The sequence below is a fragment of the Poecilia reticulata genome, linkage group LG1, assembly GCF_000633615.1.
Source record: "Poecilia reticulata strain Guanapo linkage group LG1, Guppy_female_1.0+MT, whole genome shotgun sequence".
In the NCBI taxonomy this organism is placed as follows: Eukaryota; Metazoa; Chordata; class Actinopteri; order Cyprinodontiformes; family Poeciliidae; genus Poecilia; species Poecilia reticulata.
Window position 1 is genome coordinate 23,247,351 of NC_024331.1, and position 25,149 is coordinate 23,272,499.

General features: G+C 37.9%; 1 protein-coding gene across 4 annotated transcripts in view; it reads left to right on the forward strand.

Moving 5' to 3' along the window:
- Positions 1–22,674, forward strand: part of plppr2b (phospholipid phosphatase related 2b) — a 58,285-nt gene extending 35,611 nt beyond the window's left edge. For 3 of the 4 annotated variants that reach the window (XM_017306457.1, XM_008415665.2, XM_008415679.2), the window contains 5 exons: positions 11,470–11,590; positions 12,221–12,471; positions 15,456–15,632; positions 18,554–18,693; positions 18,891–22,674. In XM_017306457.1, coding sequence (XP_017161946.1) covers positions 11,470–11,590; positions 12,221–12,471; positions 15,456–15,632; positions 18,554–18,693; positions 18,891–18,999 — 798 coding nt within the window. In that variant the 3' untranslated portion in view covers positions 19,000–22,674. Of the gene's footprint in view, positions 1–11,469; positions 11,591–12,220; positions 12,472–15,455; positions 15,633–18,553; positions 18,710–18,890 lie in introns of all 4 variants that reach the window. The other variant, XM_017306459.1, reaches the window with a different exon arrangement.
- The last annotated feature ends 2,475 nt before the right edge of the window (positions 22,675–25,149 follow it).

The following is a 25,149-nucleotide window of genomic DNA, read 5'->3' on the forward strand; positions in this document are numbered from 1 at the left end:
AGTGGAGCCCCACCTCCAGCAAAGTGCAGAACAGTGACGAAAGTACCCAGTGAAGTCAGGTTCAGCGCAGGAAATCACTGGCCTGAGCTCACCCAAGTCAAAAATGCAAACAGATGCCATGATGCTGCATGCACAAGGAAGACCAAATACATATGCATGCAGTGCCATGTGGCACTGTGCCCTGGATGCTTTGCCAATTTTCATGTAGCCTAGGAGTTAGGAAAATTAGTTAGGAAAGAAGTTAGAAGAGAAGTTCTGGAGATGCARGTGTTTGATGAAGATTGTTYTCTTGGTTTGGAATAAACAGAAGGGCTATAGGATGTTAGAGTGTATGAAAGTATGTTCAAGTGCTTTTCAAAGCCCACAATGGAATAAGGGGTCATGGATATATGATCAAACTCAGATTAAATTAGTCTTCAGTTAAGTTCATACTGTTCTATGTTGAGTGCTGAAGCGCATGCAGTCCACTGTAATGGACATTTTTGTAACTTCCTGAAAAAATTTWATTTTTGAAAAAATAGTTCATATTTGTTTTATTAATGCCCTAAGAAGAGTAAAAACAGATTTAAAAAAAATCTTGACTCAGGGATTCATAATTCATGCATCAGAGGGTTAAAACTATTAGACATACCCAAATAAAAAGGTCGAATAAAACATTATAACAAAGTACAAATTGGAAGATATCATCTTTGAAACAATACAAGTGAGTAAAGACACACTGATAATCATCTGATTAAAAAGTTTGATGAACTAAACAAGTAGAAATCAACATTAGCAGCACAAAAGGCTTTACAAATAAAAGCAGCTTGTCAACAGTTTTTTTTTTTTTTGCACAAAATAAATAATTATTCTTTTACTGAGCCCAGAGGCTTAATTAAGTTGTGAATAAAGTCGCTTGTACGATCGCAATCTCCCTGATTGAACCTCTGGAATAATATGGAAATGTTGGCTCTGACGGGAGCCAGTAACACCATTTCCCTCTCAGTCATAAACACTTCAGGATGTGGAAATAGGTTTTTCTCTCTTGGAGTCTCAGTACAGGTACAGACTTGTGATTTTTTTTTTTTCTGCTCAATTATGGGTGGCTGTAGGTGAGCTAAGCGAGAGCAAGGTTCTGGTGTCCCGAATTGGCTCTCATCATGCTCCCTGACAGCACAATTGTTATGGTAATCTTAACAAATTATGTTGTTCAGAAAATCCAGGCTTTCCCTGTTCTCATTTGCTGCCTTTCTTTGCTCTAAATTTACCCTCTTTTGTTAGTGTAATCAGAGTTGTCATCTTTGACAGGAAGCACAAAAGATATCTCGCACAGAAGAACCGCCGCTCACAAAAGTGCAATCACATGCCGTAGTTCACGTATGCGTCGTCTTTTTTCTTGACATTTGAAAACGATTGCAATTATTCGGTTTATCTGATCAAAGCTGGTGGCAGAGGGCACAAAAACAAACGGAACCACAAACTCTTTCACGTGCGCTCATTAAAATATACCCTATTGCAAATGAGCCAAAAGTTTGCATTTAGTTAAACCTGACATGAATCCTTCATGAATAATGGAGACAGACATAAAGAACTTAGCAAAGAATAAGAAAAGACGTCACTATGAAACTCCTCTGTCGCTTTGCAAACAATGGATGGATTGTGAGGGCATCAGAAGTCTTTGTGATTATCTTTTGAGAAAGAACCCAAAAAAAAAAAAGATTTTGTTGCTGATGCAAGCCCAATTGGATGTAAAACTTTGTTTAACAACTCAGCATGTTACATTTAGCTTGCATAAATGTCCCTCACTTCTCTGACTCAGAGTTTTAAAAAAGAGCAGCATAAAATGCTCCAAAATGCTTCGAATCAGGTTTTCCTAGGAGTTGCTGCGTAGTTTTCTCACTGTGAGGAACTTTTGCATATATTGGTTGTCATTTTTGTGTCTCTTCATTGCTAATTTGATTGATTGTTTGGTGTCTTGCTTTAGCTACGTTATATTTTAAATGAACTTATGCTGATATCATGAAGCTCTAATTCAGTTGCAAATTGGATAATATTTTTTTTTACTTTAAACTATTTCTTTTTTTATTTGTTTATTTTGGTTTTTTATGTCATGTTAAAAACAACCAGGTTTTTTTTTTTTTTTTCATTTACTAGTCTTGGGTCAAGTGTGAACTAAGCCAGTCCTGGTTTGATACTACAGAGAATGAGGAGCTGTCACTGTCTGTACCTGAATTACTATTGGAAAAGAACATTGAGCTGCAGCAACATTTTGCTATAAATATCAACCTTTGTGATATAAGATTTAAGTTTGTCAGAACCACACCTTTCAGATTTTGCTATAAACCAAAATAAAACAAATACAATTGTGAAGTGAAAGGAAAAAGGATGCATGAATGTCTTTTTTTTTGTTTGTTTGTTTTTTTCACAAATCAAAATCTGGAAAATTTGGTGTTCAAGCCAATGCTTTGAACAAGCCACACAGCTATAGGTCTTGTGGGGTATATCTCTAACAACTTTTCACATCTTGAAACAAAACATTAAAATTCTTGCCAGGTGGACTTTGACTGCACCATTTGAACACATTGATCATAATTTCAGGAAAACATAAGATAGTTATTCAACAAGGTAATTACAATTAAGATGAGTTAAAGTTTTCTTCCTTTTATAACTTCACAATGACTTCATCACTGTCCCTGAATGTCACTGTCCTGAATTTCTTAATCAGAAAGATATTTTTTAGTTCAGGATACATGACAATAAAAACCTTGCAAGAGGTCAACTGTATTATTGCTTTATCGAGGTTTAATGCAAGGGTTTACCAACAGTGCAACAAAGTAATGTTGTGGTAATGATTGTGGTCCGGCATGTTGTTCAGTTGTATGTTTCAGACCTGGTAGAAGATGAACCTTTACACCAGATTGTAGCATTTTGCAGTTTCTAGCAGATTTTCTTTATTTGGTTGAAGTTTAAATGGTACGAGCACTTTTACAAGGTTGCGAACATGATTATATTTTCTTTTTTTTAACTTTGTTTACCTGGTTTTGTGTTTGTTCAAATCAATGACTATTTGAAAGTCGGAGACGGGGAGAGCACAGCAGACAGACGAGAATTTAGCAGTAGTAATGCTTATGAGATGGAGCATTGGGAAGAGGGGCAGGGATAATAAGAGATAATCTCAGCTTTACCCCGTAGCTGCCAATCAGACGGCACGGAGGAATTAAAGATGAAGACGGCAGGGCACAGAGCCCCATGTTGCTACGCCGGTCCAGCGAGCTGTTCCCACCCTGATTGCCTGTAAGACGCGTTCTAACCCATAGATGAGAACCCTAATCCGGCTGTGCTCCTGGTGTATTGTGGAAGATTAGCTGGAAGGTCTCCTCCCACACCGATCAAGGATGTCTTCCTTTGTTCCAATGAGGAAAGAAACTTGACTTGTGTGGAGAAACATTGGATCTAGGGCAGAGGACCGATGGTGCACAAATGGGGCAAAGAAAAGGAGAGACTGAAGCACAGAGAGGAAACGACAAATAAAACAGGAAGAGATTGGGGTCATACCTCACACCGCAGAGAAAACATTTCTGAGTGTAACAGGATTTCAATCGTGTGAAGGGACGGTGGATAGAACCACAGAGAGGCAAGTGAGGACACTTTCTATTTGTATAAAAAGTGAAAAACAGACAATAAATAGGAAATGCTTTTGGTAGCCCAGTTTCTCCTCCACAAAGATCAGGGAAAACTGCCCTACAAAGCTCTGAATAAAGGCAGGGTGAAACAGAGAGGAGGAGATGGATAGAGAGAGTGGGTGATGCTGAAGGAGCTACATTGTCATGGTTACCATCAGTAGCATATGAGGTGTGTGTGTGTGTGTGTGTGTGTATATGGCCTTGTCTTTTCTACAATGAAAGGACTATTTTCCAGCAAGTAGTATGCTGTCCTTATGGGACCCAAAGTCCTGTCCCATAGGAAGAGCTGCTGTTTATGGGTTAGGGGTCAGGTTTATGACTGAGGTGAGGTTATTTAGGGATCAGTGCAAAGGTCAGGGTTAGGCTATAGAAACGAACAAAAAAAATTATGAAAGTCGATTCAAAGCTCTCATGAAGACAAAAAAGGTACATTATCGCTGTGTGTGTGCAGCCAAAGTAGAGCACTGGGCCGCCAATGTCAACATGTGCAGAGGCTTCGTATAGATTCAGTATAATCCTCTGCAATCTTCTGTTTCTCTCCAGTTATTATTCATGATGCGTATCAATCCTGACGTCATTATCAGCGAGTGGATTATTGAGACATGTTGTATCAAAGTATATGAATATTGTAGAAATAGCTCCAGCAAACGTCTCCAACATCTGCAGCAATAAAAACTGCAGCTACACTTGCGTTTATTTTCTCACTCCCACGTAGGCTTCCGTGTTTTATCCCTCTTTTTTTTTTACGTTCTGACGTCAAATCCGCGTTTAATGCTGCATCACTTGATAATGATTGCTGGAATTACTCACAGTGCCCGCTGTGTGTATATTATGCTCTTCCAAGATGCAGTGGGAGATATTCTGTGTTCCTATCACTGTCTGTTTCTCACTTTATATGGGGCGACTGTGGCTCTGTGCGATAGCAAGGTTGTAGGTTCGTTTCCAGCTTCCTCCTGCCACGTGTTGATATGCCCTTGGGCAAGGCACTTAACCCCAAATTGCCTACCAAGCTGCGTATCGGTGTATAAATGTGTGAGCGTCTGTGAGTGCGAATGGGTGAATGTGACTCTAGTGTAAAGCGCTTTGAGTGGTCAAAAATGATTGGATAAAGCGCTATATAAGTTCAGTCCATTTACCATTTTATATGCCTTTGCTTTTTTGCAGATTTGTCACTTGTACAAACCTCATATCTCATTGAGACCTCATTTCTCCTACTCCTAAAAAGTGAATGGGGGGTACAGGGCATCCTGGTGCCCTGTACCCCCCAGACTTTTTTTGGGGGGGTAAAATGTTTCTAGCTTAGTTTGATGAGCTCCTGTTTTTTTTTTTTCTTTTCGTTTGAGTTTGTTCTTCAGCTTTGTAAGTAGAAAATATCCGCAGTGTCTCCTCTCTCAAAGGCAGAGGCACATGCAAGATTGAACTGCCATCCTGTCACAAAAGTAGAAAATAAAAGGGAGCCAATTAGAGCCTCTGGTGCTACCTGTTTCCCTGAATATCCCCTCAGCTTATATATATGTATATATACTTGTCAGACTTTAGAAGTTGCACTTAAAATGACTCCAGAGCTGCTCCCATTCTCTGCTGTGAAGACACACACACGCGCACACACATGCACACACACATTTGTACCCAGTCTGGAAAGGCTTGTAAAATCAGGAATTAGATTAAAGTATCTTTCATGTGTTGATGAGTATAGAAAAATAAATTATTTCCACTTCACAGTGTAAACATAGAAACCAATTTTCTGAGAGATCAAAACATTGATCCTGTGACCAGGAAAATCCTCCGAGATTTTCTCACTGAAACTGTGTTTTCCAAGCAAGAGAGCGAACAAAACAGCTGAGAACTGACAAAGCACAAATGGGTCACCATCAGTCCGAACTTTGATCTGAAGATGATGTACGTTATGCCAAGAAATCTGTTTAAATTCTGACACTTTGCATAAACTTGATTTGAGTCTTTGAAATACGTTTAATATTGACTTTACTAGACTGAAAGAAGGTCAAACAAAATTGCTGCAGAAGCGTTTGTGAAAGTAAAAATGTGTCTTTTCAAATCCTTAGACCTTGACTTGACCCTGTCTCAAAAGCATTGATAGTTCCAAACCTTGAAACCAAACCCTACATTTATTAAAGCTAATTTCTGTTCAATTCATTGACACTTGATTGATTCCAAAGGGAAATTAATTACTGACGTAACTCAAACCATCCAAGTTATGTTTGCATAATTTAAGAGCACAGACTCGACTGGTGTAAAAGTCTACAGGTTGCTTCAGCGCCTATTTACTACTGCATAAAAGATTAATGTATTAAGAGTTTCATTACTGTCACCTTTACTGTTAACATAGACACCGTTCATGTTTCAGCTGGTTACTATGTAATCACTAGACCGATGTCTCTTAATCCTGGTCCTTGTGTGTGAAAGGAGGGAAACACCTAAAACATGCAGGGCAGTGATCCCTTAGGGCCAGGACTGAGAAACACTGCACTAGACATGAATATACAGATGAGCACAGTTCTGTCAGTTCTCCTACACTTCACGTCTCTCTGACTGACTAAGACATTGGATCCAAGAAACTGTATCCTTATAGAGCTGTTTGGAAATAGATGCATGAAAATTGACAAAATTGACTGGGATGGTTTGCGTTTACAATCTCAAAGCCAGGCTGGCAGAACATTAACAGAAACATCAACACTTGAGCACCAACAGATACCTAGAAATGTTAAAATACAGGTGCCAGATGTTCTGTCAGAAAACGTTGCTTTAAATGAGCCCTTACAAACAAGCAAAAACAAAATGAGTTAGATTTGGCATCTTTGTGTACTTGCTAGCCACATTTTGTATTTGAATGTTTTCCGCACCCGTGTCTTGCACTCATGCTGGTTTTGCATCCTGGTGCCCTGCAGAGATTACTCTTCAGAAGCATTGTTCCAGCCTTATTTTTTTTTCTTACAACACAGAGACTTGGGGAAAACATCCGCCGGTTGCTAATAACTAAAGTTCCTTTTGTTTGCTCTGCTTTGACAAAATGCTGAAACCAATTTAGAAAGTACACCATTAGCCTTAGACAACTTGGTGATGTTGGGATAGATTTTTTTCCTTTCTAATGCTCAAGTCTGTTACTGTGTTATTTTAGGATTCTAAAAACTACATATAGGTCCAAATAATAAAAAGGAGACTGCTTTCTTTCCTGCACAACAAAGTTTTGCAGCAGCCTTTGTGCACATCTGACAGTTTTCAGCTAACCCATAGAAAGTTCTTCCTTCTTTTGTTGTATTCTTTAGAAGAGCTCATGGTCTTGTATATGTGTGTAGTACCAGTACAATGTTTGTCATCTTGTAAAAGATGAGGGGGTATTTGTAGTTAACCTCATATCTCATTGAGACCTCATTTCTCCTACTCCTAAAAAGTGAATGGAAATTATCATTAGTTAATGCATACTTTCATGTAATTTGTGAAATTAAATGATTTTCGGTTTATTTTACAATGAGATTCAAACAGTGCGAACATATATGCTGATAGACATTAGGAGGCTATTAGTTTTTTGTTTTCATTAGTGTCACAGATGCCTTCGAGCTTCTCATCAACCATTCAGCTTGTTTAAATGAAACAAACAGTAGTTCAGCATCACTCAATGCGCCACACTGAGCATCAAGCAGCGAAAGCAAAGGTGAGAGCTGCCCGGGGACCTCGGAAAACTCTTTATGCTTACTCCCGTTGAAGGTAAAATATAGGAAACCATCTCCAATCACCTTCATATTCCTGTTACCACAACTGCCATTGTTACGAAACAATAAAAGTTCATGGGACTGGAGCCCCGGTTGATCAGTTCAGAAAGCCACAAGAAATCCAACCTTACTCTGATTGCTGCAAATGTTGCTGCCTCTTAATGTTACCTTATATAACTATTATCATATTTTAGTCTAAGACATTGTCATGTGTTTGTTTACATAAAATATTCAGCAGAATTAACTATCAAAAGAAAAGGTGGTTTTCTGACTAAATTTGTCCTTATTGTTCATCTCACGATCTCTGAGAAATGACTTGCATACATGTTTACAGTTTTACTGCAAGATTAACAGAACAGCTGAAATTAATAACACCTTCTTAGCTTAGTTTCTTTCCAAAGTTCATGAAGAAAACAAAGAGCTGCATTTTGCTGCAGTTGGTAGCCTTGTTCCTGGATTCAAATCCCAGCCTGTGTCTTTCTAAATGGAGTTTGAAAACTCTCCCTGTTTATGTGTGGGTTCTCTCCGGGTACTCCGGCTTCCTCCCACTGTCCACAGACATCATGATTTTTAGGTTAAATGGCTGCATGGTGTTAGAAAACTGTGTGATTGCAATTTTATTGGTAACTACAACCACAGTGATATCAGTTGTGATAAATGCAAACGTTTAGTGTTTTGGGAGGATCTTTCTGTGTCAGGTGTGAGACTCCATTCAACAGGCTGAATCTCACATTGGCGTGCAAAGTGTGTCGTATGAGCTCATAAGACTTGGATTATAGTAGCCGTGCAATATCACAGTCCTGTGTGATGTTAACATTACACACTCTGACAATGCAGTGATATTTTACTTCCACAGTATGGAGTCATTTTCCTTATATACAGACAGTAATAACACTGTGAAGTAGCTTGGAGGAGAATATGTGATCCAGCTGTTTTATCTCTGGCAACCACAAGTTCAGCCAAAGTGCCTGCAGCATAATACCACACCACTTCCAGCTTCAACGATAAGGATTTGAGGCTGACTCATCCCCCCTGAGCAAATCTTCTTGTAGAAACAAATAAGTCAAATGTGGGAGAGGATAAAATTAAAGTGTTGTCATAACACTGGCTGCTTCCACATCATCATACATGGACTTTTCTGCTTATGTGATGAAGTTTTGCTCTTCCTATCAGTGTTTGCATGGATATCAGTGTCATGTGTCTATGTTGTCCTGTGATGGACTGGCAACCTGTCCAGCTCTCCTCTGACCCTGCAAGCTTAAAATGATTTTGATGATTGATGGACAGACGGAAAAATGTTAATTGAGATCTCTAGAGTATTATTGGCTACACAAGTACATTATTTCAAATCACAAAACTCACAAAACTTTCCACGTGTACAGTGTTGTGTGGAAAATATTCATCTAAAAGTCCTGCTATCTGTCCAAAATACACCTCAATCTGAGGGAGGAACACCTCTGCACCAAAATGATACAAAAATAGTCGGACGCCAAAATGATTTAAATTTTCTTCCACCCCCTGCAGTTCAGCCTCAGACATCTGGTATCGATCTGTCCTTGTGAGTGGTGCATTGAGCTGGGTTAAAGCAACTCATCAAGTGTCCACAAGGTTCCAAAGTCAATATCATGTTTTACTTCACATATTGACGTACTGGCGCTGCAAACCGAAGGGGTTCGCTATGATTTAATTTGTTTATGGTAACGTTTTTAGAAGCTTGCTAATACATAGGAAGTCCGGAAGTGTTGGCTTTCTGTACATTCAGTGGCACATAGGGAAAAATTTTTAAATATGCTATGTTGTGTTCTTCCTGTACGTAAAATATCAAATACAACGACTTCAAGTAGAAGGAACTGTTCATTGTTGAAAAATGCAATAATCCTGGATTGACAGGTTACTTTGATTTTAAATAAGGTGAGCGATTTTAACAAGAATTTATTGTAATTAACACAGCAAAATACAACAATCAACACTTCTGAGGTATGGGGAAATATTTTATCCATCCATCCATCCATTTTCTTGACACCCTTGTTCCTCAGTGGGGTCGGGAGGGTTGCTGGTGCCTATCTCCAGCTAACGTTCCGGGCGAGAGGCGGGGTCACCCTGGACAGGTCGCCAGTCTGTCGCAGGGAAAATATTTCAATTTGGAGTTAAGCGGAAACAAAGATAGAAGGCTCAATATAGCTGCTCTGCAGTGGCCCTGTGATCTATCGGTCCCCTACAAAGCTGAACCACTGACACAGAGCAGCCTCCTCATTTATCTGAATGTGTAGAAAGTCTTAAAATAACATTATTTCCAGTGCAGTTGCATGATGTCATTCTGTAAAACTATTATATTAAAAAAGAAAGCTATTTTTTTTATCAGAAGTACATTTATTGGTGTCAGTGAGGTCATGCAGAGTGTGACCTCATGCAGAGTGTGATGTAAATAAAGGAATTGTATTATAATTCCTTTATCACATTCAAATTCTGTCAAGTAAAAAACGTGCAAATTCAACAGGTCCTGGTAATGTTTTTTTAAGTTTTTGAAATAATGAAATATTTATATATCTAAAATATCTAATAATGAAATAATTAGATAAAAAGGTGAATTGTGCCAGAACAAAAAAAAAAGTATTTGGGCCCTTCAGCAAAATATTCAAAATCTTGGTTATTATACAAATAATCAATCTTTTTTTACAGCCGTCTTAGTCAAAAGACGTAAACCCTAAAGAGCATTTATGTGGAGAGCTGAGGAGCAGAAGAGAAGATGAAAGACTGAACCTTCCAAAGAAAAATTGTCTAAGATTTATTAAGATAAGATCATTTATTAGTTTCCCATAGGAGAAATTTGCCTTGATACAGTGACAAGGCTGCTGTACAGCAATAAGAACAATACAATACAACAACAGACAATGGCCATAACTACATAAAAGTAAAAATACATAAAAGCCCAAATGTTAGGTTGGCAGTACATGCCTATAGCCATCTCATTTCCATCTAATTAAATCTTGTGACATGTTAAAAGAGAGGACTCTTGTGGTGTTCTTGTTCTTTCTGATAGAAACAATTTTGATGTTGCAACCGCAGTAATGCTTTCCAGGTTGCAAAGAAATTATAATGCAGCATTTTCAGGGAAAATGTTGAACTCTTGTGGGATAAGAATCACAGTCAGACACATCAAAGTACTGTAAACATCATTAATTTCTCTAACACGCATAATTATCGCCTTACAGCGCTTCTTGTACCTTTAGGGTCACCTCTTAAATACTGAAGACGCCATAACTAACGCTACGCACGCCCAATAAGCATCAATGAACCTTCCGCTGGCGGCTTTTAGTTCATAACATCTGTCGCACTGAGGGCAAGGAGCCTCGGTGCATTAGCATCATCCCACGCTCCTCGCGCAGAGCCATCCATATTGTATGAGCATGTAACCTACATCCATCCACGCCTCTGTCAGCCGACGTCCCCTGACGAGACAAAATCCATAAGCGGACCGTAATGGTGTTCGCGAATGTGTGACTCGGTGTTCAGTCAGTTTATTCCCCTGTCAGAATAAATCAAGGTCCTGCTGATTTAGCTTGAAACATTTCATGCTGCTTTTCAAACGGCTGCCAAACGCTAGGGGCGGATATTTAAATGGCTGCTCCAAATGTGTTCAGGCTCTATTAGTAAAACTGTGGCTATGTGGGTGAGCTAAAACATTAAACACTTGGGATATTTTATCTGAATTATATAAGCAATGCTTGGTGTCAGTGGACACTGTTATTTTTCAGTGCTATACAATAAAGGTAAACCATTGTTTAACGGAGCACCATAAAATTGTGCATTAAAAGTGAAACAAATAACAGGTCTCCCACTGATTGCAGCAAACTGAAGGTGTTGACGTTGTTAATTCATAAAGGAACAGAAAAGCGGCCACATTCTGGGGGGAAAATTTTTCTTATCACGGCACATCTGAGGGAGAAAAACTCATGAATAATTTTGCTGCGCACCATATTTAACAGGCAGAATATTCATAGAAGCTGATCAGCCCTCAACCATGCTGTTTTAGCTTCTTGCTAAAAGTGTTTGACTCCGCTTTGCTCGTTGCGTCCCAGATTCTGATCGGGGAAGTGACGAGCTTCTTTGTGAAGACGGAGGGATCTCAGGAGAAGACCATAGTGACCGCTGACTGCTGTTACTTCAACCCTCTCCTCCGAAGGATCGTACGCTTTCTAGGTCAGTCTCAGTCCTGCTGCTTATGCATTGCCTTCAATGTGTTTTATTGGGATATTCTGTGATAGACCAACCCAGATTTGTGCAAAAATGTACAGTAGTATAACAATAATACATACAGTTAAGCCCCTAATTATCTGTCTCCTCAGTAGATTTTGCTTTAACTCTTTAAAGTCTTTTAATTTTGACTTAACGTAATAACATGTTGACGTTCAGACACATCAGAATCAGTCCAGCAGAATTCCAGATGTAAATTTTACATCATAGAAGATGAAGCAAAAAAGCTGATCAGCAATTATAAGAAGGGTTTGATGTCAATACAGTTTTTACTAATCACTAGTCAATATTATTTAAATAAATATTTTGAAAACCATCCATTGTTTTTATTCATCTTTATAATTATGCACTACTTTGTATTAGTTTATTGCATAGATTCCAATAAAATATACGGACAGTTGCAGAAGTTATGTGACAAAATATGAAAAATGTTAAGCGGTATGAATATTTTTGTGTATGTAGCACAAAGCAGCAATTTTTTTTATTTATTTTTTTACTCTCCAACGGCTTGTTTCTGATCCTTAGTTTTGCCACTTATCCTCTTATCTTTACTCATTTCCTCTCTTGTTTTCCCAGGTGTCTACTCCTTTGGTCTCTTTGCCACCACCATCTTTGCCAATGCCGGTCAGGTGGTGACAGGAAACCAGACGCCTCACTTCCTGTCCGCCTGCAGACCAAACTACACAGCTCTGGGCTGCCAGTCTCCTCTGCAGTACATCACAGAGAACCGAGCCTGCACGGGAAACCCTTTCCTGGTGGTGTCCGCTCGCAAATCCTTCCCGTCCAAAGATGCAGCGCTCAGCTTTTATTCAGCCATCTACACAGTGGTAAGAAATCAAATGTCAGGGAATTGGTGACGGGGAGGAACTCAGTGGCGGGAACAAATTTGAAAATGAAGAATCTTCCTTGAATGTAACACCATAAAGAGGTTTCTTTTTTTTCTTCTTTTTTTTCTTCGGCCTTTGCTGTTGTGCAAGTTCGTTCATTCTTAACAAGAACTTGTTTTAGATTCAGCTCACAGGTTAAAACTGAATTTATTCATGTTCACAGTTTACCACCTACAAGGACTGAATTCACATTCAAAATATTAACTAGTTCTGGTTCAAGCTAAATATTTCATACAATGCAAAGTTTGAAGGAACATGCAGGTGATGAGATGATCTGCCGATTAGTGTGGTTGAAGATTCAATTTCATTGCTCTGCTCTCCTCTGCTGTGCTTCCAAACACACCTTGAGACTCCCTGACTACGGGGAGTAGTGTCCACACAATAACAATCAAACATGGGAGCTGAAATAAAATATGCAAAATCTGTAGGTTTTTACAGTTTAACACATAAAATTGTAGTTTATTCAGTGATGTTCCTCTGGAGAGTTTTCTCATTTGAAAGGATTTGGATTTTATATTGAGACTTTGGCTAGGCCATTCCAGAACACAATATCTTTTTTTCTTTTTATATGTAAGACTTGTACTTTTAGAAGCTTTTTCCCTTAATAAATGAAATTATCATTTGCCATGAAAGATTTGCTAGTTGATCTCAGGTATTAAAATGGGATAGAAAAAAGGAAAAACAAAAGCAAACTGAAGGGGGCAAATGCCTTTTTTAGCACTCTAGCTAAACTTTCTCCCCAACAGTGTGCGTTGAATCTTTTGTTTACGCCTGAATGAAGAGCTCCTCAATGACAGCAGGGAGAAATGTGTTAAGCTTAGGTTTGTAATGTAGAAAAATACAATCAGTCATTCTAAAGTTCTCCAAAAAGTTAGTTTGCCTTTCAGTAAGTTGCAACTGTATCACAGATGGATGATTTCTGAGTGGTAGTTCAGATACGACTGTTAGACGGTAGTTTGCCTAAAAAGTAGATAATACCCTGATGCGGAAATGCCTAAAAGTAAACAAAGAGATATTTAGTTAATACATTTATTTTAGAAGACAATTTATTAAAAAAATATTTTTATTGTACTGCATTTATTACATGCTAAAGTTCTGAATGGTCCTATTGAATATAGAAAGATTTCCATCAAAGTTCTGCATGCGTTGTGTCATCCTTGGCAGTTACAGGATGCTCTTCATTTTCCTGGGTAGTTTTACACATTTCCATGAGAATCCTTAGACATATTTTCTTGCCAGTGGGTTTTCAGTTTGCTTTCAGAGGCTGCCAACAGCTCCATAATTACAGAGCTGCACCTCGGCTTCCTCAAAGTCTCTGCCAATCAGAAGAGCTCCGGCTTTTAGGAATACGATCCTTGTAGACTCACCATCTGAAAAATCTGGCATGAAATGACAGATTAGCAAAAAAGAAAAAGGAGTTAATACACAGAGGATCAGGAAAACCTTTTCTTTGCAAGTGTGAGTAATGCAGAGCTTCCTCAATAAAGTCCCAGGTTAAGTTGGTTTTAAGTCTTATTATGCATATTTTTTCTGTTATCATGTTGAATTTAATTCTGCTGAGGAAGAATACCAGACAACACTGTCTTTGTCCTGATAAACTGTATTTTTGAAGACAATAAGTTTATCATCTGTTAGGTAAGCATTACTATAGTTTACTGGGTATACAGAATAAAAGGCTCAGTAATGATAATCAGTTATTCCTATAATCAATCAAATATATGCATATCCTTTGCATGTGGCCCATCAACAATACTTTATAAATACTAAATGCTCAGACATTAGCAATAACTGACTATTGAAAATACTAAAGAACATCTCAATAATGTTGTTTGTAACAATTTATATAAATTTCCAGACATTTTTACATTTTAATATTAAAGGCACAGCACAACAAAAGGAAGCTCTAATCCAGATCTATCAGGTGGATTGAAGCAGGCACAGTTGATCAATTTTAGGGTAACCTCTGCTGTACAACTACTATGTCATTTATTATTTAACTAACACTTAAGTGTGTGAGAGCCCAGGTCTATTCCTTACTGTTTCCATAAAATTTTACAATGTTAGTAACAGCCAGTTGCACTCACTGACCTCATCATCAAGTCTGAATACCTCTATAAAAGCAGCAGTTATTACAACTGGCTGGTTTAAGACTTGAAGCAGTGCTTAAAACAAAACGGCAAGAAGTAAAAATGTCAGTAATTTTTGGATAAGCAACTGTTAATCAACTTTAACATGTCCTGGCCTTTTTCTTAAGGGAGCTCTGCCATTCCCATGGCATGTTCTGGGCTTAATGCAGGTTTTTCAATAGGTATACATTTTTCAGTGTCTTCCTTCATGAAAACTAGATCTGTTTAAAAAAAATCATCCAAAACTTCTGCCCCACATGCCAAGGTTTTTATTTCCCTTTGAGATTAATAAAGAACTGGATTAAATCAAATATGGTGTATATGTATTATCAGTAGTCATCGTAGCCTTACCACAATGTATCAAACCGAACAGAGCTCATCATCAAAGATGAATCAATAAACTAGTGGGAGTACGCAAAATGCTGCTCAGTAAAAGATTATTGAGGAGGGCAGAGATATTTTAGAGCCTTTTTAGATAAGATGTAAATTCTAAAACATGTGTTTTCCCCTTTTACATTGTTTTATTATCTTTTGAGAGAGGCTTGTCTTCTTTCCTATTTGGCAGAATGAAAATGATTTTATATCGGTTTGTGTGAAACCGCTGAGCGGCTGCAAAATGACTGCAGATTGCGTCCTCTTGTGGCCTGAACAAGATGCACATCCTGCCGAGTCAGTAAGACTGCGGCGGCACCGTCTGCATCGTCTCAGCTGGATGCCTCAAGCACCTAAATCTAAATATAAAAAATGTTGTTTTTTTTTCTATTCTTACATATTCTTGTGACTATGTTTGTTATACAGATGTATGTGACGTTGATGTTTCGGACCAAAGGAACCCGTCTGATGAAGCCCACCCTGTGCCTGGTGCTGCTGTCTCTGGCGGTGCTGGTCGGCGTGGTGAGAGTGACGGAGCACAGGAACCACTGGAACGACGTCCTGGCCGGTTTTGTCACAGGAGGGGCCATCGCTGCATTCCTGGTGAGGGAGCAAAAGGAGAGACGGTTGCAAAAAAAAAAGTGTAACATTTCTGGCTGCACATTGGCGCAGTTGATAGAGCTGTTGCCTTGCAACAAGAAGGTTCTGGGTTCGATTCCCAGCCCTGGTCTTTCTGCATGGAGTTTGCATGTTCTCCCTGTGCATGCATGGGTTTTCTCTGGGTATTCCAGCTTCCTCCCACAGTCCAAAAACATGACTGTCAGGTTCATTGGTCTCTCTAAATTCTCCCTCAGTGTGTGTACATGGTTGTTTGTCCTGTGTGTCTCTGTGTTGCCCTGCGACAGACTGGCGATCTGTCCAGGATGAACCCCACCTCTCACCTGGAACGTTAGCTGGAGATGGGCACCAGCAACCCTCCCCACTATGGGACAAGGGTGTAAGAAAATGGATGGATGGTGTAACATTTCTCCTTAAATTTGACAAGCAATGCAGCTAACCTGCGGATCTGGTCTTTAACACCTTCAAAAATATGAAGCTCTTACTTCAAATGTTGTTGAGAAATTTTGACAGATCTCTTAGGATCCCGCAATAGCTTTTCAATTAGGTTCAGGTCTGTGTTTGACTAGGCCTTTGCAACCTTCTTTATCGGCCATTCTGTTGTATGTTTCTTGATTGAGCCTACATCAAACCATCAAACACAGACAGATTGCTTCACTGTGTCAGTGTCAGAAAGAATAGGAGATTCTTAAAGAGACAGAGGCAAATTTAAAGGTATCAAATTGCAAAATCAAATTTCTTGGAAGTGATGTTTGATATATAAAGCATTTTTATATCAGCTGAAAGCTACTTTAGTTAGTTAATTGTGCTTTAAAACTGCATATGCATAATACCGCCTCTTTAATTTTTCACATGCTAATGAGGTTTGTGGAGGTTATAATGGAGAGATTCTGCTGCCTCCATTATAGATTCTGCAGTGCATTGTACAGTCTGAACAACAGAGTTGAACACCTCCTGAGAAGGTTAACAACTGTCTTACATTTTTTTTCATTTAGGAAAAATCCTACAAACTGTATAATGATGCAAATGAATGGTCCAAAATGGTAAACTACTGCTGCAGTGAATAATCAGTCATTGATGTGCTTCATTAGCAGAAGCTGGCTTCTTCTGTTCCTGCCAAATCCTTTGGAAGCAGCAAAATTGTACCTGTTTTTGTTCCAAATAGTGTCTCCTTTGGCTTTGTTTGTGCATAAAAAATAAAGTTAATGTGGAATCAGGGTGTTAAAAATAAACTAGATAATATTCTGATGCACTTCTTATGCACTACAGGTGGCCATACTCACCGTGGGGTTTTTACCACCAGTGTTGCACCATAAGTCACCCCATGGGCAATTTAGTAGGCGTGTTTTTGTCATTGCAGATTTCATTAACACAGTTAAGCATAAATACATCCACCTGTTGAATGGTTTTCTCCCATTTAAAGTGTATCTACTTTAATACAGGCCTAACTGAAACTCTAGTTTGTAGAGAGCAACTTGCTCCTTTGTATTTTAGTTAAAAAAAAAAGCATAACTTTGAATAGTGAGTTTGAGGACTCTAATAATCTTCTGTAAACAAAAAAATATGCTGCACACCAGTTTCAGTCATTTATTTGGCTTAATTTGCACCATATTTTGTCCAAACTTCTTTTTCAGTCAGAAATAAGAATTTAAAATATGGGAAAAATCAACAGATTTAAGGTGATTATCTTGGAGATGCACCAGTCAGATGTTTGTAATCAGTTTCTAATCAGGTGATATTTATCCTGCCAGTTTCAAGTCATTCAAATTTCTCTTTAAGAACTATTAAATAGTTGTTGTTTTTCTTGCATTTTATTCCATCAACTGTCATAAATTATTTATATTAGTAGCAGAGGCAACATTAAGTTGTGTTTGAAAGAGAGCAAGCATACAAAACAGGGTGTTACTGACATTTTAAAATAAGAAAAACAAATGATTATAGAGTGTAACATCTCATATTGGAGATTAATGCAGTTAGTGGAGCTGACATTACTGAAGCGGCATTCTTTATCTGATTTCCCTCTAGAATGTAGATCCTTATCCTAACTCTGGGATTTCTTGAAGGCTGTTGTCCTTTAAAAATCCAGCATGTTTTGTGACAACCAGAGGTTGAAAGCTTACAAGGATAAAACAGAACAACTTTTCTGTAATACATGCATCCTTCCTTCTCTGTTTCTCCCTCACAAATTTTACTGAAAATACAGTTTCCTTTGGAATAGCTTCTTTCACTTTTTTTGTTTCTTCAGATTTCAGTCTATAAAAGCATGCAGATATGGTGCATTCAAGATTTTTCAGTGGTAGTCAAATTCAGTTAAAGTGAAAATTGTCCAATTTCAGTCGATCTCCTTGTGCATCTTTCTTCCATTGTAGCTTTAAAGTATTTACTTGCCTTTATATATGTTTTTACCAAATGAAGTTTGATTCAAGAATGTTCTTAAATGATTGTTATGGTATCAGGGAGTGTTGATATCTGAGATCTGCCTTTTTTTTTTTTTTTACGGATACAGACTTCCTGTTTTGCTTTGATGAGTGACCCACTAATTCTGACTCTAAAAAACTTATGACACATAGTAGTCTGTAATCCAACATAAAATTACAATATTATGCTTTGAAAGATGTGTAACTTACCTGTATTTAATAATTTACTTTTAAAAAAACTGTATGACGCTGGTTGATACATTAATAATTTTGCTCATTTTCAAGTTCTCATTTATTGATCCGTGGATCTCTGTTTGTTAACATGTTTCAGAACAGAGGTAGTGTGAAGTTGTACTGATTGATCCCAGCAGAAAGGAGAGATGGGGACATACTTGGAGCTAAACTTTGTCCATTAGAAAGCTGCTGTTGAAAAAGAGAGAACATATTTTTTTAATACTTTCTACTCATTTCTTGTCTCCTCTCCATCAGGTGTCCTGCGTGATCAACAATTTCAAACCAACTAAGCTAGCAGCGCCGACTCCGCCTCCCCCTACCCCTCCACAGCGCCCTGAAGCCCCCATCAGCCTGCCTCTGATCAGCCTGCCCCGCGTGGAGAGTCCACTCGAAAAGTTAAGTGGCTTCCAGGTAAGGGGTGAGGTGTATTAAGAGTATTAAACCAGAATGACTTGAATTCTTGGTTGCCTCTTTGAATCTGATTCTTGAATGGTTTGGATTTTTTTAGCCTCATGTTGACACTGTAAATTCCCAAATGTTTTAAAAGTTTTCCTAATTTTTTTTTTTTTTTTTTTATCTTTCTCCTTCTTAGGCTCCAGGGCTACCATATTCTGAGATCACATGACCATCAGCCAACCCTGCCCCCCGCCCCGCCCGATGTGCTCCTCCCCTCAAGACGTTGCCTCACCAGCTCAGTCTAGACCTGCCCCGTGAAATCCCCCCGCCCTGCCCCGCCCACCCTGAAGGACGAAAACCTCTGAGGCGAGTCAAATCCACGCAGGTGTGAGGCTTCACTAATCACCGAGGACAAAGCCTGGAGCCAGCGGGGAAACAAAGACCTGTCGCCCCCTCTCCCTGCGATGCTCTGTTTTGTCCTTCAAGATGGCCGCCCTTTTCTCTTGGGTGTAACAGATCCATGAAAAGACTCTTTAAGGCCAGAGCTGTTAAAGCAATACTGTGTCCTGTTTCCTTGCGGTTTTCCACAAAGATTCAACGGTGACTCTAAAGACTGTTGGCTGGTGATGACTTGATATTTCCAATCAAAWARAAAAAAAAAAAAAAAAAAACTCAGCTGAGCTGAGGGTCACAAGTGGATTTTCCTCAAGATCATTTTGTTATACTCAGGACAATTAGGGGAAACAGCTGAAAGAAGACCTTTATGTAATAATGCCGGTACCGTTGAGTGACATGGTGCAGATTTTTGGTTCTGTACACAAGGAGAGATGTTGTCGTCGAGGGAAGCACTTTTGTAAATTATAGCACAGATGAACCAGTTTAAAACTCAGTAAACAATGTTGTAACTTTCAGTTTTGATTTTAATTGTGCAACGTGATAGAAGAGCGGTTTATACACACTAGGGCTTTGCTTTTGATACCGGTTTTTCTTTTGTTTATTCACTCCTGAATCGGATTGTCATCAACTTTTCAAAACTATAACATTAATGTTGCAGTGTGTTTCAGATGTCTGTTAGTTTGATGTCCATGCTGTGCAAAATCTCCATGTGGAGTTTTTATTGTTCACTTGAAGTAAAACGCATTACTCTTTTAGTACTTCACATAATCTATTAACCAAATTTATGTCTCATGTTTTCTCTGTTGATGCACATCTAAATACATGGCAACAATATGGTGGTACTTACATCTAAAATCAGTTACAAATACATGAACTGGATTTTAAAGAGAAAAGCTGGCTGCTGTTTGAATTAGGCATGGAGTAGAATAATATTTTCACATTATGATGACCCTGAGTAAAAACCCCACAGTGTCACAGTATCAAGGTATTTAAATGAGTTTAAGAAACGTGCAATATGATCTAATTGCTTCTATTTAAACTATAGGGTTTTTAAAATGTAAATTTAACCCATATATGATTTTTAAATACACTGACTTGAAATTACTATGATATGGTATTAACAAAGATCATAAATGTTACTATTTGTACTGTCAGCACATACTTGGGCTTTTGGTTACATGAAACAAAACATGATACAAAATTTTAAATACAAAATAAATATTTAAAAAATCAGATGTTATTAAAGCCTGTCAGGTGTAAGTCAGTAATAATCAACAATCTGAATTAATTAGCTACAACAACATTTAATTTCCTTTTGAGATTAATAAAGTATTTTTGAATTTGAAGGAAAGAAATCTGATAATTAAGCCTACATCAAGATTTTCCACTCGAGGCCTCACATTCCACTTTTTACGTCTTAAATTTCTACATTTGTTCCTTCCTGCTTCATCTGTGAAATGTTTTTTTTTGTCATTTTGTTTGTTTTACTAATGTATTGGCAGCACTGATTCGTTCTGTTTGGTGGCTGAGGAATTTAGCAAAATGGAGGACAGCCAACAGCTTCGTAGGAATGAATTATCACCAAACTCTCAAACTAAATCAAATTTTGCTCTGAAATTTTCTACATTTTAATTTGCTTAGGTAACTAAAATTAAATAGTTCTAGCTACCGTATCCACTGCCAGCTCCTGTTTGCTTAACAAGGTGTTTGCTTAACAAGGTTTGGCTTAAAAGCAGTCTTTGATCGTTGGCCAAAGACTGCCAGCTACCATTGACAAAAAGTTTTCTGTGTACTGAGTAAGAAGGAGTAAGAAAGTGATGAAGTGAAGTAACATACACGCCAAAGTAAAACAAGAATGAAAAAACCCTCAAACTTAAGTTATTTTTCACTTGCATTGTAAGGTGAGCAGAATTCCTGTCATTGTAAATAAGTGATTCAGATGGACCGACCTTGCATAATAATAATAATAATCCCCAATAATTTTAAAAATGTTTTAAGTAATGTTAAATTTGAGCGGCTGAAAATTGTTCGTAAATAGAAAACTAACGATTATACCTGCTGCTGCTAAAATGATAACACTGATATTATCTTGGCTAAGATATTTATTGCCTTTCTTGTTTCATTCAGAGGTTTAATCCCTTGCTACCTGAATTTACTTAGAATTACGTAAAAAGCCAATTATGTTTGTTTCATTTTTGATACAGGTGCTAAATAAAGAATATTTTTTTAAATTGAATAAAGCACATAGAGTAGATACAAATGTAGCTATTTGATATCTAAATTAGCAAAATGAAGCTCAATTGATTATAACTCTAGCCACTAGGTGGCAGATGTGTCAGAGTAGAAGTAGTAGAAGAAGAAACAAAACATCAAAGCTTCTTTTGAAGAAATAAGAAATCAGCAGTTTTCCCACTAAGAACAATTTGTCTCTTATCCAGAAACAATAAGGACTCAAACACCGTGTTGATATTCTGGCAAGACTCCTTAACTGTCCGTATTTCATTCTACCAAAAATATTTCCAGCTAAATTTCTCTTTTATTCCTTGGAGAGTGAATGCAGCATGTTGTTAGGGGGAGTGCATCTCTTCTGTGCCCCAGAATAATAAATCTCCAGTCACTCAAGCACTTTATTTGTCATCTCATTAAAAAAAATCCTTCAAGCCATAAAAATTCCATGACAGAAACATTTGACAATTTTAACTTTTTTTTTTTTAAATCCTCGTAATACCTTGATACCTGTGAGCAGCCCAAGCCTAATTTGACTGAATCTATCTGGTCCAGTCATTCAAAGGCTTCTCTTCAACATGTTTTCCTCACACTGACTGAGTTTATTGGCGGCATTGAGACCTCTGACTTTGGTAGAGTATTGTACAGTGCTTAGGTTTCTTCAAAACATATATGATGTTATCATCCAGTTTGTATGGTTCTGATAATGTGAAGCTACCTAAAACGTTCTTGCGGCATGGCGGACGGCTGTAAAGCAGGAAGAGTTTAAAGAGTTTAAAACCAAGCCAGCCTGCAGTCGATGCGTTGCATGGCTCACAGCTGGCTCAGCTCTGCTCAGTTTAAAAGGAAACTGCAGGTTCTTAAAGTAAGAAGAAAGTGTGTTATATACAAAAGACGTCCTAATGGGTTTCTTATGTGTGTGCGCTTGCTGTGTGTATGTGCGTGGGGGTGCGTGTGTGTGTGTTTGGACTTATTTAGATCTGCGTGTGCGTGTCTGTGTGTGTGTGCGTATTTATAATGAGCACATTGTAAGGCAGGACAACTGTTAATTTGGCAGCCTGTTTTTCTTAAGTTAAACTGTCAAAAGTAGCTGCTATAATTACACACTCACACTCGTTTGTAACTGCAGGCCTCCGAAGGACCCCTGCCAAGGCGTCCTAACAATGCCGGTTAAAGCAGAAGGTGCTCATTATAGCTTTGAGATTACCTACAGTATTGTAAGTCTGTTTTTATTTTCTTCTTTTTTTTAAGAAAAAAAAAAAGTGACTACATCCCCCCTCTGGCGAGATAACGTTATTTTCATGTTAAAGTCTCTGTTTTGTATTTATTTACCAAAATAAACTGCAATTACCACTTAGTGAAGTAAGATTCTTTTATACAGATGCAGATTTGACGTTTTACCACCAGGTATGGCTCCAACAAGAGCCTTAAAACATTAAATGTAAATTCACAGTGCCTTGCAAGAATATTTGCATTCTCTGACATCTTGGCTGCCTTTTATTGTGATTTTATTGTGAATTCAAAGACAAATTATGTATGGTTTTAATTTTTTTTTTTTTTTTTTTTACAAATAAAAATCTGAAAAGCGCAGCATCCATTTGCATATGCACCTACAGAGTCAATACTTTGTAGAGCCACATTATTCTTTGTGTAGAGCTGCAAGTCATTTAGGGATATCTCTGCCAGATTTGCACATCTATATGCTGACATGTTTGCTCCCCATATTATTTCTGGATACTGGATTGAACTGTTATTTTTTTAGATGTTCCAAGCACGAGATGTTGTTTTAAAGTCTAACCCTGTTTTGAACTTCTCAGCAACAGGCTGTTGTGTTCCTCAGTCTTCTCTTCACGTTGCTGCTTGTTCACTTATGTTCTCTAACAAACCTCTAAGGCCGTCACAGCACACCTTCGTTTAACATGACATAAAATCACAAACAAATGGACTCGGTCGACAAAGGCAGTTTGGTTGCATCAGAGTTCACAAATGGACACCATACTTTTCATATTCATAATTATGCGCTACTTGTTGCTAGTCTAAAATCCTACTAAAAGCTCTGGCTGTATTGTCTTAAAATGTGTTATGGATATTTTTGCAAGGCGCTGTAAATGCATTTCTACTATTTATGCAGCTGTTGCTATTATAGATCACTTACCTTTTACAGACTCCTAGCCTGTATGCGTTGCTTTTTTCTGTTTCCACACTACTGCTGATGAAAGCATCGAGGTTACTGTGGCTTTCATTGCCTGGCCCAAGGAGAATATGTAAACCAGAGAAGTGAGAGATCAAACCACGGAGCTTCCATTTGGCAGAGAAAACGCTCCTCATCTTGTGCCACAGCCACTCACATCCCCATTTCCATGTGACATCAACAATAAGTCTGTTATTTAGGAGCCTCGGTAAGAACTAAAGTGGAAATATATATTTTTTTCTTGTTGTTGTTGCATTGCATGTCACATGAAAATGTCGATGCTGCACTGCTCTAATTTCACACAGTTTAGCATAAACACCACAATAAATATCATTTTTTCATTTGACTTCTTACTATTCCTCAGGATTGTGCACACAAAGAAAGTCCCACAGGACATTAGTCTTTCAACATCAGTCAAAAAAGGGAGATTAGATTGCAATCCCTTTGAACTTCCCTAAACAAATACAATTTCAGGCTGTTCTTGCCTCTGATTGTCTGAGTTTTGATTCAGGCTGCCGTAAAAGAAAGATTTCCCCTCTAGTTGCTGTGATCTAGATCAAATGTTTCCTTAGTCCATGTACATTAGTCCATTACACATACAGGTAGGCAGCTTGCAGAAATGATAGAACACGAATACGGTTCAGGTCAGAAGTTTACATGCAGTCGTTATTGGCATGAAGGTCAAATTGTATAAGGATTTATTTAAACTGTTCTTATCCGAGTGTAGATGACAAACAACTTTGATGATTTTGTTGATTTTCCCTGATCAAAACATCCACTGAATGCACAGTACAGTGCATACAGTGTACTGTATGCACTGTACACTGTATGTACAGCGCATACTGTACATACAGTACACTGTCTTACCTCAACTAACTGGCATTATTAATTATTATTTGAACATAAATTCCCACACAATGATGGACATATTTTACATTCTGACAAAAAAAAATCTGCCCCTGAGATTGTCAAAATATATTATGTGTGATAGATCAAATATAATCAAATAGATTTACATTGAAAAGTTACTTTTTTGATCGCAAGTATAAATATGTTTTCAGAATCCTTCCTTAGAAGTGTGCAATTTAGGTTACATGACAGATAATTTACCCCTCAGACATAAAGACTTTTTAAAGATTTAAAACTTTTTAAAAGACTATCAAATTGAATATTAATACATTAATATAAATAAGTACCTTATGAATTGGTATAGCTCATAATACACCTTTGGTGAGGCCTCTCATTCCACTTCCATTTTTTTTTTATTGTTGGTTTCCTGCCACAGATATCTCGTCTTAAATGCTCAAAATCATTAAGGTCAGACCTTTATATTCCAATCACAATAAAACTGAAAATGTTTTCCTTAAATCTTCACTAAAATGCCTGCTCATAAATATCCTAATTGTTGCAGTAGGCCACCATGAGCACAGGGTGGTGCTGTTTAACTGTGCTTAATAAGAAGAAGGCTTTCAGGAAAAAAAAAAAAAATCACTAGGTTGAAAGCTTCTGGTAATAAACAACAAATTAGGACGCTAAAATGTGAAGAATCCCAAATCTGTGTATCTTCTCTAACTGAGGCCTCTGATGGACCATAACAGACATTAGTCATCAATCTAATGAAGCAATTTAATGGCAGAAACAG